Source organism: Echinops telfairi, unplaced genomic scaffold, assembly GCF_000313985.2.
Source record: "Echinops telfairi isolate 266 unplaced genomic scaffold, ASM31398v2 ScPeMD7_7458;HRSCAF=8496, whole genome shotgun sequence".
Lineage (NCBI taxonomy): Eukaryota > Metazoa > Chordata > Mammalia > Afrosoricida > Tenrecidae > Echinops > Echinops telfairi.
In genome coordinates this window covers 12805785-12820071 of record NW_022111358.1, presented here as the reverse complement: position 1 = coordinate 12820071, position 14287 = coordinate 12805785, and the positions used below count along the sequence as shown (strand labels likewise).

At 37.3% G+C, this 14287-nt stretch overlaps 1 protein-coding gene across 2 annotated transcripts in view; it reads left to right on the top strand.

The window, feature by feature from the left end:
• USP32 (ubiquitin specific peptidase 32) overlaps window positions 1-14287 on the top strand; it is a 207356-nt gene that overhangs the window by 48337 nt on the left and 144732 nt on the right. For both annotated transcript variants that reach the window (XM_004706988.3, XM_045299563.1), the window contains exon 2: window positions 8362-8489. In XM_004706988.3, coding sequence (XP_004707045.1) covers window positions 8362-8489 — 128 coding nt within the window. The remainder of the gene's footprint in view (window positions 1-8361; window positions 8490-14287) is intronic.

The window sequence follows — 14287 nt, the reverse complement described above, 5'->3', positions numbered from 1 at the left end:
TATCTTGGCCTGTCTGACGTCTCCCTTCACCCACTTTTCTGTTGTCCGTCCCCCAGGGAGGAGGTCACATATAGATCCTTGAATTTTCAAATCTTTATGGGAGAAGATAACCTCATCTTTTTCCCTGCAGAGCAGCTGGTGGGTTCAAACCACTGACCTTGTGGTTAGCAGCTCATTGTGCTACTAGAGCTCTTTTCTCTTTAGGGATATCAATTAAATACGTGTTAGGTTTTTCTTCTTTTGTCAATATTTTCTAACGAAAACAAAACAAAAACACAAGAGATGAGCTATTACCTTTTTTGTATCCCATTGTTTTTCTCAGTTTTGTCATCTATTTCCATGTGTCTCTTCATTTATGAATGTTGAGTGAGCCCTGCATCACTGTTTTGTTTGGCCAAGTAGCAGATGGTGGCCATTTTGGTCAATATCTTTCCTTAGTGCTGCTGACCTCAGACAGAAGCCCTGATACCTTTCTTTTTCTCCTCTATTATCAGAAAATTAAAAAAAATAGAGGAGTGGATTTGTATAAAGGAAGAATTATATGTCTCCCTATGCTCTTAAGAATGTAAACTTTTCCCCCTGTGGAATATATTGTGTCTATTAACATTGAGCGTTTAATAACCAAAACAAAACAAAAATCCCAAACAAAGCCAAACCTGTTGCCCTTAAGTTGTTCCCAGTTTGATAGCAAACCCTGTAGGACAGAGTTTCCAGGCTGTAATGTTTATAGAAACAGACTGCCTCATCTTTCTCCTGCCGAGTAGTGGGTTCCATCTGCTGACCTTTCAGTTAGCAATAGAGCACTTAACCACTGAGCCTCCAGAGCTTTTAATTCAAAAAGGAAAAACAACACTCCTTTTGACAGATGTGTACCATTTTCAGTTTGTTCTGACACATAGAAACCTCTGGTATCTGGTTACCAGGACTATAAAACTTTACTGGACAAGACAATCTGATTTTTTTCCACAGAGGGGCTGATGGATTTAAACTACTTCCTATAGCTAGTAACCTAATTCATACCACCATCAGTAATCTTCTTTAGAGCTTTTAATAAAAACATACAACTGATCAAATGATTGGCTCATTAACACACACATCCCCACCCCCAGGGGGACAAACAACAGAAACTTGGACGAAGGGAGACAGCAGTCAGGGTAAGATAGGAAAATAATAATTTATAATTTATCAAGGGTTCACAAGGGTTGGAGGGTGGAGGAAGGAGGGAAAAAAGAGGAGCTGATATCAAGTGCTCACATGGATTTAGAAAATGATGGCAGCATATGTACAAATGTACTTGATACAGTTGATGTATGGAAGGTTATTAGAGCTGTAAGAGCCCCCAATAAAATGCTCTTTAAATAACAGTAGATAAAAACAAAACAACAACAAAATGACCTTAAAAAAAACCAGCAACACTGCCATCCATTCGATTCCTATCCTAAGTAGAACTCTTAAATCAGTTTTGCTTTTTCTCTAGCTTTGGATTTGAACACTCATTTAAAATTTTTACACCTTACTATATTTCTTTCACATCACCAGAATAAGTCTAAGAATAACTTCTGAAAAAGTCTAGACTCATTAATTAGCATATTTATCACCCTCTTATATTCCTTCACTTTACTTTTTATACTTTGGCGCAGCCCTTACGCTTACATTACAGTTTATCAAATCATTCCCTGTAAGCATTCCTAGCATCTTCTGGTTTCTTTCTTTTTAATAAAAATGCTTTATTTTCAATTTGGTTAAGTTCCACAGGCAGATCAGTTTTCTTTTTTCTCTGTTACCATTTTTTTTCAAATCATTTTATTGGGGACTCATACAGCTCTTATCACAATCCATACATACATCCATTGTGTCAAGCACATTTGTACATTTGTTGCCATCATCATTTTCAAAACATTTTCTTTCTGCTTGAGCCCTTGCTATCAGCTCCTCATTTTCCCCCTCTTTCCCCCACCCTTCCTACTTCCCTCACCCACGATAATTTATAAATTTTTATTATTTTGTCATATCTTACATTGACCTATGTCTCCCTTCACCCACTCTTTTGTTGTCCATCCCCCAGGGAGGGGTTATATGTAGAGCATTGGGATTGGTTCTCCCTTTCTCCCCTCACATTCACCTTACCCTCCTGGTATTGCTACTCATTATTGGTCCTGAGGGGTTTATCTGTCCTGGATTCCCTGTTTTGAGCTCTTACCTATACCCGTGTACATGCTCTGGTCTAGCCGGATTTGTAAGGTAGAATTGGGGTCAAAATAGTTGGGGAGAGGAAACTTCAAAGGACTAGAGTAAAGTTGTATGTTTCATCAGTGCTACATTGCACCCTGACTGACTTGTCTCTTTCTTGTGACCCTTCAGTAAGGGGATGTCCAATTGTCTACAGATGGGCTTTGGGTCTCCACTCTGCACTCCCCCTCATTCACATTGATATGATTTTTCTGGGTCTTTGTTTGATGCCTGATAGCTGATCCTATCGGCACCTCATGATCACACAGGCTGGTGTGCTTCTTCCATGTGGACTTTGTTGCTTCTAAGCTAGATGGCCCCTTGTTTATCTTCAAGCCTTTAAGACCCCAGATGCTTATATCTTTTGATAGCCAGGCACCATCAGCTTTCTTCACCACATTTGCTATGCACCCATTTTGTCTTCAATGATCATGTAGGGAAGGTGAGCATCACGGAATGCCAGGTTATTAGAACAAAGTGTTCTTGCATTGAGGGAGTGGAGTGCCTGAGTAAAGGCCCATTCTCTGTCTGCTACCTTATACTTAACATATAAATATATGTACATAGATCTATTTCCTTATTCTTATATATAAATATATGTACATAGATTTATTTCCTTATTCTTATATATAAATATATTTACATATGTACATGCCTGTATTTAGACCTGTATAAATGCCCTTTGCCTCCTAGTTGTTTCCTCTATTTCCTTTTACTTGCCTCCTGTCTCACTGTCATGTTTGGCCTTCATTTGGGTTTCACTAATTCCTCTCACATCTTCTGGTTTCTATGCCATTGCTTACTCTCTCTCTATTTTTTTGAATAAAAAAACTTTTTTATTGTGATTTGGATGAAAGTTCACAGAACAAATTGGTTTTCCACTCAACAATTCCTGCAAATTTTGATTCATTGATTGCCATCCCCACAATGTAGCAGGATTCTTCATACTTTACCCTTGTGGTTCCCATTTCCAGGCTTCCTTCTTTCCTGTTCATTCCTACGTTCTGAGCTTTTATCTCTGGACAAATGCTGCCTTTTGATCTATGGATTATGTACCTCCCTGTTGTTACTGTTCATATTATAATCCTGTCTTGTTTGACTGAAAGTTGAGCCTTGAGGTTAATTCATCTCCAGACATGAAGGGCGGGCATGTAAGGGCTTTAGCTTCAGGGGTTTCACCAGTCTCTTTTCAGACCAGTAAGTTTGGTCTCTTTTGAGTTTTGTTCTACATTTTCTCCCATTTAGAGGCTGGGATACATATGGTCTGTTAGTCCTCCATACATCTTTAATTTTCTTCACTCTTTTTGTTCTGGATGGGGGGAAATCACTAGTTGCACCTTGGATGACTGCTAAAAGGTCTTTCTAAAATCCCAGTTGATAACTCATCAGAATAGGATGTAGAATACTGTCTTTGTGGACTATGTTATACCACCAACTGACCTTGAATGTCCCCTGAGATTATGATCCTGAAATTGATCCCAAGTCCATGACTCCTTCTCTCAAGATATTTGGTTAAGAGACTAATACATTTTCATAACGTTGTCCTTTGTATGTTCTATGACATTCATGAATATATTTGTAGTATATATAAGTGCATGTGTAGAGATAGCCTCTGTCAAACCTATTTATATTTGTGGGTGCAGTTCATTCACCTTCCCACTCCAACATTTACAAATGAACACTTTCCTATATTATTTTATGTAGAATTATCTAAATGTTAGTTTTTTTTTTAATAAAAAAGGCAAATAAAGATACTCCTAATTTTCAGTGAATGTGGGTCTATGAAACATTTCCATCTTGGTCTGGTATTTGAGAGTATACCATAGCATATTCAGCCTATCTTCAGTTAATGGATTTAAAAAAACAACAACATTTTATTAGGGGCGCATACAACTCATCATAATCCATACATACATCAATTGTGTAAAGCACATGTGCACATTCATTGCTTTCATCATTCTCAAAACATTTGCTCTCCACTTAAGCCCCTGGCATAAGGTCCTCATTTTCTCTGCTCCCTCCCTACGCCCCCTTCCCTCATGAACTCTTGATAATTTATAAATTATTATTTTGTCATATCTTGCACTGTCTGACGTCTCCCTTCACCTACTTTTCTGTTGTCCGTCCCCCAGGGAGGAAGGTATATATAGATTCTTGTAGTCGGTTCCCCCTTTCAGCCCCACCTTCCCTCCAACCTTCTCCCAGTATCACCTCTTTCACCACTGGTCCAGAAGGGATCATCCGCCCTGGATTCCCTGTGTTTCCAGTTCCTATCTGTACCAGTGTACATCCTCTGGTCTAGCCAGATTTGTAAGGTAGAATTAGGATCATGATAGTGGGTGGGGAGGAAACATTTAGAAACTAGAGGAAAGTTGTATGTTTCATCATTGCTATACTGCACCCTGACTGGCTCATCTCCTCCCTGCAACCCTTCTGTAAGGGGATGTACTGTTTTCTACAGATGGGCTTTGGGTCTCCACCCCGCACTCCCCCTCATTCACAATGATAGGACTTTTTTGTTCTGATGATGCCTGATACCTCATCCCTTTGACTCTTCGTGATCGCACAGGCTGGTGGTGCTTCTTCCATGTGGGCTTTGTTGCTTCCGAGCTAGATGCTGCTTGTTTACCTTAATGGACTTTTTATAAATGTTTTTGAAAGCTTGTTAAATACATTTTTCTTTCTATTATAAATGAATAAATTCCTTGGTCATGGGATTGCATTATCAAACAGTCTTACAAATAATCTGTAACCAATAATGCATTAGACTCTCATACTGTATTCTAATGGTTGTTTTTTTCTTCTCTTCACTAGACTATGAGCAAACTAATTTATTAGAAAAACCATTAATGAAAATTAGACATCTTAAAAAAACGGTTTTCCAGTAGTTGGTCATATCTTTTCCATTACTATAATTTATGATGTAAGATTGTTCTATTTTTTCACTTTTGCATTCTAAAAAATAAGACATCAAGTTATTGTGTTGCAGATATTAATACTATGAGTTTACTTTTTAGTGAATTAAGTACCTCCTGCTTACACTTTTCTCTAGCTCCTTATTAACACACTGGATCTTATTCTTTTATCATTTCCCCTGCATGTAGTAGAGCCCATCAACCCTCCCTCCCTACTACAGACACTTATTGAGTGATTAGCTATATGCCAGGCACATTTCAGACTTTAGCTCACTCCTTCCCCCTTCTGGCTTTTAGAGACTACACTCTCATCTTTGCTCCTTTTATCCTTCTATTACTTTTCTGTGTCCTTTCTACAGTTAGGTCCTTCCTCTCCACACATTGGAACCATTGGTTTCTTTTGGTTTTGTCTTTGTCTTACAGTGTTTCCTACTCATGATTTTATTTGCCACTTTTAGATTGTTGACACCCATTAAACCTCCATCACCTTTACACCTGTAATTCTTAAAACCCAATGGGCACCTAAAGTTTCTCATATTCAAGATGTCCAAATGGAATTTATCATCTTTTTCCCCTTCCTTCCTTCCTTCCTTCCTTCCTTCCTTCCTTCCTTCCTTCCTTCCTTCCTTCCTTCCTTCCTTCCTTCCTTCCTTTCCCTGTTCACACGAAAACACTTATCTCCCCTCAAGTTTTGTAGGAAAGATACCTGAATATTCTCAATTACTTTTACTTCTAGTCAAGCATGAAGTTCTATCGACTTTTCCCCTCCTAGATCTTTCCCAGTTTTGTCTCCACTTGTTGTAGCATTTCTACTTACTGTATCTAGATTTTTTTTGTCCTACCTAAAATCTGTTCTTTACTCTGTTGGGAGAATGAGCTATGTGAATTATATCTGTGTATGTCCCTTCTAACATTAAGCCCAAACTCATTAGAACAGAAAAAGAAAACCTCTTTGAGTAGATATTGCTGCCTCTCTAGATTTATCATTTACTGGCATAACTTGCTTCACTGAATTCTGCAGATAGTGCTTTTTTTTTTTTTTTTACGATGATGGTCTAGCACATCAACCTGTGTCTTAGCAAATCATCATCATATATAAATATATTTACTTATGTACATGCCTGTATTTAGACCTCTATAAATTCCCTTTGCCTCCTAGTTCTTTCCTCTGTTTCATTTTACTTTCCTCTTGTCCCACTGTCATGGTCAGCCTTCATTTGGGTTTCAGGAATTCCTCTCCGTTACATTGTCCTTGATCAATCCCCACCAGGCTTCCTACACCCTCCTTGCCACTGATTTCGATCACTTGTTGATCCCTTGTCCTTGGGTTGGTTAACACAACTTCCTTTCCCCCACTTTCCCCTCCCATGTCCTCCCAGAACCATCAGTCCCATTGTTTTCTCCTCCAGAATGATAAACATAACTTTTATATGTACTGGTAGGCCAAAAAATGTATGATTTGCTTTATTCTGATATTTATTTTAATGTAGTTGTCTGAAACCAACCCCACAGTATCTAGGAAGTCTGCTTGTATGTACTATTCCCTGCCATATTTATTTGGTTCTAGTAACATGCAAGGAGCTCTGGTGGCATAGTGGTTACCATTTCCACAAGGCCAACAGTTCTAAACCACCATCCCACTCCTTGGGAGAAAGACAAGCTTTCTACTCCAGTAAAGAGTTACAGTCTTGGAACATGACAGGCCCTGCCCTATTGGGTCACTGTGAGTCAGAATTGACTTGAGGACAGTGAGTAATGAGTTATTCTGTATACCATTGAGTTTAAAAAACAGTATTTTTATCACCTGGCATGTCTTTGTCTTTATATTTTGCTTAGTTTATCCTTTCAAATTTAATGTAGTTACCTGATTCTTCCAGAGGTTTGTGTATTTCTCACCTTGGGCCCATTTCTATGCCTCCATTCTAATCACTGTACTCTAAAAATACTACAAAACTCACTGCCTTCAAGTGAGTTCCCACTACGGTATTTATTTCTCTATCTTTGTAGAAAGAGATTGTTTTCTTGTAGTTTTCAATTCATGTCTAAAATAATGGTTCAATAATTCTTTCTGATTTTCTATTGTGATAGGTGTCTAAACTATCTAGATTGTTAATATAACCTATTTGTAGATGATCCTCCTTTTAATTTATTTTTCCCCCAAACCATTTTATTGGGAGCTAATACAGATGTCATGTCATTACATCATTCAGCAACATCAAGCAGTGTAGTACAATTGCTACCACAATCAGTTTTAAAACATTCTCTTCCTTCTTGAACTCCTTGATATCAGCTCCTCTTTACCCCGTCCCCTATGTGCCCTCCAGCAACCCTTATTCTACTTGCTGTCTCTATAGATTCATCAATCCTGGGTTTCATATACCCCAAAATAGAAAAACCTATAACAAAAATTCAAGAGGTTGGTTACCCACAATGACAGAATATATCAGACATAAACCCCAATATGAAACAAACAAACAGAAAATGTTGAAAACCCAGATCAGGCTTAATGTGCATAGGGATCCAGTTGGAAAGGGGGAGAGCATCAGGTGACAAGGTTTTCAAAGTTCAAATCAGGTTTATCACTTTGATATACTATAGTCATCTTTCCAGTGCATTCTGTTTGGTAACAAGTTTCTTCCCATCCCTTTATTATGGGCTTCCACTGTCATTGATAGCCTACTGCAAACCAGAATCTCTCATACTATTCCCTGATACTATTCCCTCCTTTGGCTATGGATTACAAGTTTTAAAATCCTTCGGTCACTGCTTTTAAATGATGGCAAACTCTTACATTTAACTTGGGGCTATCCTCTACATGGATGGACATGTGCCTAAGGATTACAGAATAGAAATTTTATTTTGAAAGAAATGAACATATTGCTGCTGAAAAATATTAATGCCAGAATGAAATGCCATTTAGGTTGTTTGCTAATTTGAAGCCCTTGTTCTCTGCTAAAATTTTCTATGTGTAGTTTATAGATCTGTCTTTTGAAAATAACAAGTTAAGAATTTTCATCTTGACTGCACTAGATTAAAAAATATTAGGTTTTTAACAAGAGGATACCTGTGGCTTTTAAATTTTGTTTTGCTTTTAACATATCTGGAAAGAGAATAGTATTTTTCAATTTCTCTTAGGAATTTGGTTGAAAAAAATTAAATTGAAAGATTGTTAGTATCTTAGTTTCCCTCCTGTTTTATAACCCACATTCTACTATAGTTACAGATGTAGAGCTGAAACGACTGAAAGATGCCTTCAAGAGAACCTGTGGACTGTCATATTACATGGGCCAGCACTGCTTCATCAGGGAAGTGCTTGGGGATGGAGTGCCTCCAAAAGTTGCTGAGGTAATCTTTATAACTCAGCTTTTCTTTGAGATAGTTATCCACTAGCCTGATTGTTTGAAGGTCTGCCTGGCCTTAGCAGATTTAATCTCCCCTAGAGCTATTTTTTTTATGGAGGAGGTAAACAGGTTGTTTTAGATGTCAATATGGCTATGTTTGTAGAAGCCAAATTGCAGTACTGCAGAGCTGTAATTCTTTTGTATATCTGAGCTTTGATAACTAATGGTTGTAATTACAGGACTGTTTGTATGACTAATTTTTACAAATTTATCTCTCTGGCTGTCATTTTTTTATTGAGTATGTTTGGTAAATTTTGGTTCAAAAAATATTTCTATATAACAAAATTGTTTCGTATTTAAAAATGGGGAAGAGGAGGTGTGATATATATATTGTTACTTCTTACATGTATTACATATGTAGAATTATGTACTTTCATGTTCTATACTTTAACATTTTTTACAAGAATAGCATTTTTCCTAAGATTGTTTATTGAATTCCTTATTTCAGTTGCAATTAGTCTTTTTGTTTTCTTCTATCTTCCTGTCTTTAAATATTAGTATAATGTAAAATTTGCTATTTAGAGAATTTAAAATTTTAGGATATATCTATTAATGTAGTATTGTACATATATGTAAGTTTCCAATTAGAGAAAGGACTTAAGTCTATACTAATTTATGAAAGATTTTTCCAAATTCAAATATGTCCTAACTTCATTCAACTCCTCTCCCCTTCAACTTCTTTCTTACCCAAAGCTTTCAGGTGCACAATAATATTTGTTGCTTGAGGTGCGTTGGCCAGGTGTTAAAACTGGGTCTCATGGTAGCCAAGAAGTTTTCCACTGAACTGCACAGCACTCATTGATCCTTATCTTTTTGTATGTCTACCTATTAACATATATCCATTCAATACTTGGTCATTTTTCAATAGGGTTATTTTTTTACTGAGCTATGAGAGTTATTTATATATTATCTATGTAAGATGTATAATATGCAAATATTTTCTCTTATTTTGTTGTTTTTAAGTTTCTTGATGGTGTCCTTCGAAGCATGAAAGTTTAAAATTTTGATGTTCACTGATCTTTTTTTTTAAATGGCCTATGGTTTCTGGTGTTGGGTCTAAAACCCATTGTCTAATGCAGGGTCACAAAGATTTACCTTTGCTTTCCTATAAGAGCTTTATGGTTTTTCCTCTAATTTTCATATCTCATCCATTTAGAGTTAATTTCAGTACATGACGTGAAGGGCCCAAATTCTTCCTTTTGAATATGGATCTCAAGTTGTTCTACCACTAGTTATTGAAAAGACTTTAATTTAACACCTTAATTTATTAATTTAATTTAACACCATTAATTTAACACCTTTGACAAGAATCAATTGAGCTTAAACATAAAGGCTCAGTTCTGCACTGTCACTTTTATTTCATTGATCTGTGTCTCCCTTGTGCCAAGACCACTCTATTTTGATTATTCTAGCTTTGTAGTTAAGTTTTGAAGGGTATTAGGGCTTGTTTTTCCATCAACCCTCTCTCCTCTCTTTGTCTTTCAGCTTAGGTAATTTGTATTACTTCATTTTCAAATTAATTGATTCTGTCCTTGGCCAGGTGAATCAAGTGATGATTCAATCAGTACAATTCATAATCTCTGCCTCCTTTTAAATAATATTTCAGGTGTTTTCATTTGTCTTTTATAGTTTCCTATCTCTGCTTATATTCATCATCTGTTCAAATATTTTTTCCACCTTTTCAACTAGATCTTTTAACATAGTTATTTTAAATTCCCTATTCGATTATTCTGGAGCCGTGGCATTATTAGGTAAGCAATTTAAACCCACCATCTCTTCTGCAGAAGAAAGATGAGAGCTGTCTGTTCCTATGAAGATTTACAGTCTTGGAAACCTTAGGGAACAATTCTACTCTATCCTGTGAGTCAGAATCGACTTGATGATAATGGGTGTGGTTTTAGTTTATTTTAGTGTCTTTTGTTATGTAATTTGTTCCCCCTCCTAGATGTTTGTTGCTTGTGTGCTTTATAATTTTTGATTGTATGCTAGAGATATATAGATGAATATTGATGGAAATAGATTGTACATAAAGCTGGAATTGGGAGCCCCCTTTTTTTCTGTCAAGCAATTACTGTTCATCTAGTAACTCGAGTCCATAGTAAGATCAGTTAGGTTTTATTATTACAGTAGTCCACCTTATCTGAGGTTTCACTTTCTGTGGTCTGAAAATATTTAAATTGCACACTATTTTGAGTAACTTGGTAGAAATCTCCTGCTATCCCACTTTTTCCCAGAACTGGCTTCCTCTGCATGGCACAAGTGTGGAAACCACAGTGGGTGAGTGACTGTGCTGCACTCTGTCGACACCTGATAGGTTCATGCTCCTTACTGTGAAAAAACATATATATATATATGGTTTGATACTATTCACAGTTCAGGCATCCACTGGGAGTCTTGGAATTTATTCTCTGTGGATAAAAGGTTATAGATAAAATAACTATATTGTTATTTTCACTGTACTAAAGACCTCAAATTTCTCCAATGCTTTCTTGTAGAATGCTCAGTCATGAGAGTGTTTGCAAGGTTTGTCCTTCACCCTCAACCTCCAATCTTCCTAGTAGGTTTTATCCATAGAGAAGACTTTTCTGTATATTCTTGCCCCATATCCAGTTTTGCTCTGCTTTTGCTGCATGGTGTTTGCTAGGATAGTAGTTGTAGTAAGGGGTGGTTTATCTGTTGTGTTGATCCAGACCAGTGTTTCTCAACCTTCCTAATGCCGCTACCCTTTAATACGGTTCCTCCAACCATAACATTATTTCGTTGCTACTTCATAACTAATTTTTCTACTGTTATGAAATGTGGGACCCCTGTGAAAGGGCCGTTCGACTCCCAAAGGGGTTGCGACCCACGGGTTGAGAACCACTGATCCAGAGTTACTTCAGAAGGCTCTGTTTGCTTGTTTTTTAGGGATGGAGTTTTCTTAAGATTCCTGGTCTTTCCCCTTTTGGCAGTCAAATTCTGACTTGTTTCTCTGGCAGATCTTCTGTGGAAAGTTTTCTACTTTCTTACAGTTATTGTTTTAGGCCTATAGGCTCAGGACAATTTTCTTTCCTTGTACCAGAGGAACAGGGCTCCCCCTCACCCACCCCCACCTTACCCCACCCTACCTCATCTCTTTCCTCAGTGACAATTGGTCTTTATATGTTGGGGGTGACAAGGTGTGGTGGTCTCCACCATTGGCTTAAGGGGTTTTTCTTATATAAGAGAGTAGTCTTGGTAGAGACTTTTCCACATTAGTCTTTCATTCATAGTCTTGCAACACCAAGGTAGACTCTTAACAACAGTTTGAAACCATCCTCAGTTTCCCGAGAGGAAAGGTGGGGCTTTTTACTTCCATTAACAGTGACAGTACTGGAAACTCAAAGGGCAGTTCTACCCTGTCCCGTAGGGTCGCTATTAGTTGGCATTAATGTGATGGCAATGAGTTTGTTTTGGTTTGGCCTTATTTCCAGTCTTATCTGTGAGCGGCTTGTTTAGGTCCATGGAAAAGAGTTTATGAGTATAAATACCTTGTATTTGGGGCTATCTACTAGCCTATTTTTGGCATTTTTCAGTTGTTAAAATTTTAAAAGATTTTTTTCTTTTTTTGTGTGGGCATAAGAAAGAGCTTTATATACAAGAGCAAATTGGATATTGAGAAAACATCCCAGCCCAGTCCAGATCAAGTCCATAAGTCTGATATCTGACACCAGTCTAAATTCCTCTTCAGACTCACGAAACACATGCAATGATGCTGAATGCAGAAAGATCACAGGGTGGAAAGTTTTGTGGATCTAGTGGTGGTAGAGGCATCTCAGCACTGACAAGGGTCTCTACTTGGCTCCTTCAGCTCCAGGGCTCTAGTGTAACTCCATGTGTCTTGTCAGCAAGCATGTCTCTCAGGGAATGAGTACGTGTCCCACCTCCAGCGAGCTATTTTTCTTCTTAGTGCTTCCACGTGAAGTCATCAAGTTGTGGCCTGATTGACAGGCTAAACTTCACCCTTTCACTTAAAAAAAAAAATTATTGGGGGTCCTTACAGCTTTTTTTTTTTTTTAATCATTTTATTAGGGGCTCATACAACCCTTACTTGCTTATATGGTCACTGTTCTCCTTTGCTGTTAGCTCTAAGGCCGTTTATACAATACATTCCTTCGCTTTTTAGCAAGATCTACTGTTTCCTTCATTTCAAATTACCGGTTATACTTGTGTATAAGCTGAGTTTTCCCGCACATTTTTAATGAAATTTTTATGGTAAAATTGGATGCTTTGGCTGATATTTGGGTCGGCTTATACTCGAGTATATAAGATACTTGGTTGCCTTGAGATTTCAGCTTACTGATAGGCTCAGGAAAACTTGGATATGATACTTTATATAGCTCTTCCTATAAGTAGAAGTGGAGCTCTGCAATGTCATATTTATGTCAATGTTTTATAAATTTTATTTCACCCAAAACTTCAAGAATCTTGTTCTCTGTCCTTTAGGCTGTTAGGGATCGTCCCTATTTTTCTGCCATCTTTAATTCTTACATGCATTAAATCTGCGTGTGTACCACATAGCACAGTATTGTTTTAGATAATGGCTTGTTCACTGATTGTTTCATATAAATCTTATTTCTAAATTATGGCCGTTGGTAGGCAGACTTTTAAAAATATACCCCAGAGTACTGTGCATACAGTGTAAACTTAGAGAGTATTTGATTTATTGATTCTTCTTAGTTATTGTATTATTCTGAAAAATCCTATTAAAAGGATAACCAGAACAGTGACCAGTAGCTCACATTCTGAAGTCATTTAGCTTTGCTAACTTTGCAGTCTTAGAACACTAAATCTATTTCCAAATTAAATGAAAATGTACATTTCAAGCAAAAACCATCTTAGGCTTAGAGCAGCAGTTCTCAGCCTGTGGGTCACGACCCCTTTGGGGGTCGAACGACCATTTCACAGGGGTTGCTGCCCAGTTCATAACAGTAGCAAAATTACAGTTATGAAGTAGCAACAAAAATAATTCTTTGGGTAGGGAGTCACCACAACATGAGGAACTGTATTAAAGGGTCGTGGCATTATGAAGGCTGAGAACCACTGGCCTAGAGTGTTTCCAGACATATTGACCAGCATGAAAAAACAAACAGGCTGATTAGTAGGATATTTTCCTGTTAGCCTTGGTGAATTTATGCTGAACTATTCACACTGCATTCAGATGCCCATTAGAACTTGGGGTATGCGTTTACTAGATGCATTTACTGACTCTCTGACCATAGGATAATGATTTATGCTCATTTTCCTTTTTACAAGGCGAGTTGATTTGTATTATTGATTAAATCCCTGTACGTTGGATTTACTAGCATCATTGGGTAAGAACTTTCTAGAGGTCAGTCATTGATTGTTAGCCTATTATGCTATTGATCATTGCCTGTTGCAATATGCTATTATAATGAAATTGTTCATATTAGCCAGTAAAAAAACAGTTACATTTTCATTTATTACAGTGAACTCTGAATTTGACATGATAGCTGATAGAAAACCCAACAGAATACTGGTTGGACATTTTTTCTGTAATTATAATCTATAGAATATTCACTATTCTTTGTCTTTAAAAAATCACTTTATTGGGTGCTTGTACAGCTCTTATAACAATCCATACATCCATTGTGTCAAGCACATTTGTACATATGTTGCCATCGTCCTTTTCAAAACATTTTCTTTCTACTTGAGCCCTGGGTATCCGCTCCTTATTTTTTTCCCTCCCTCCCCCCGCCCTGT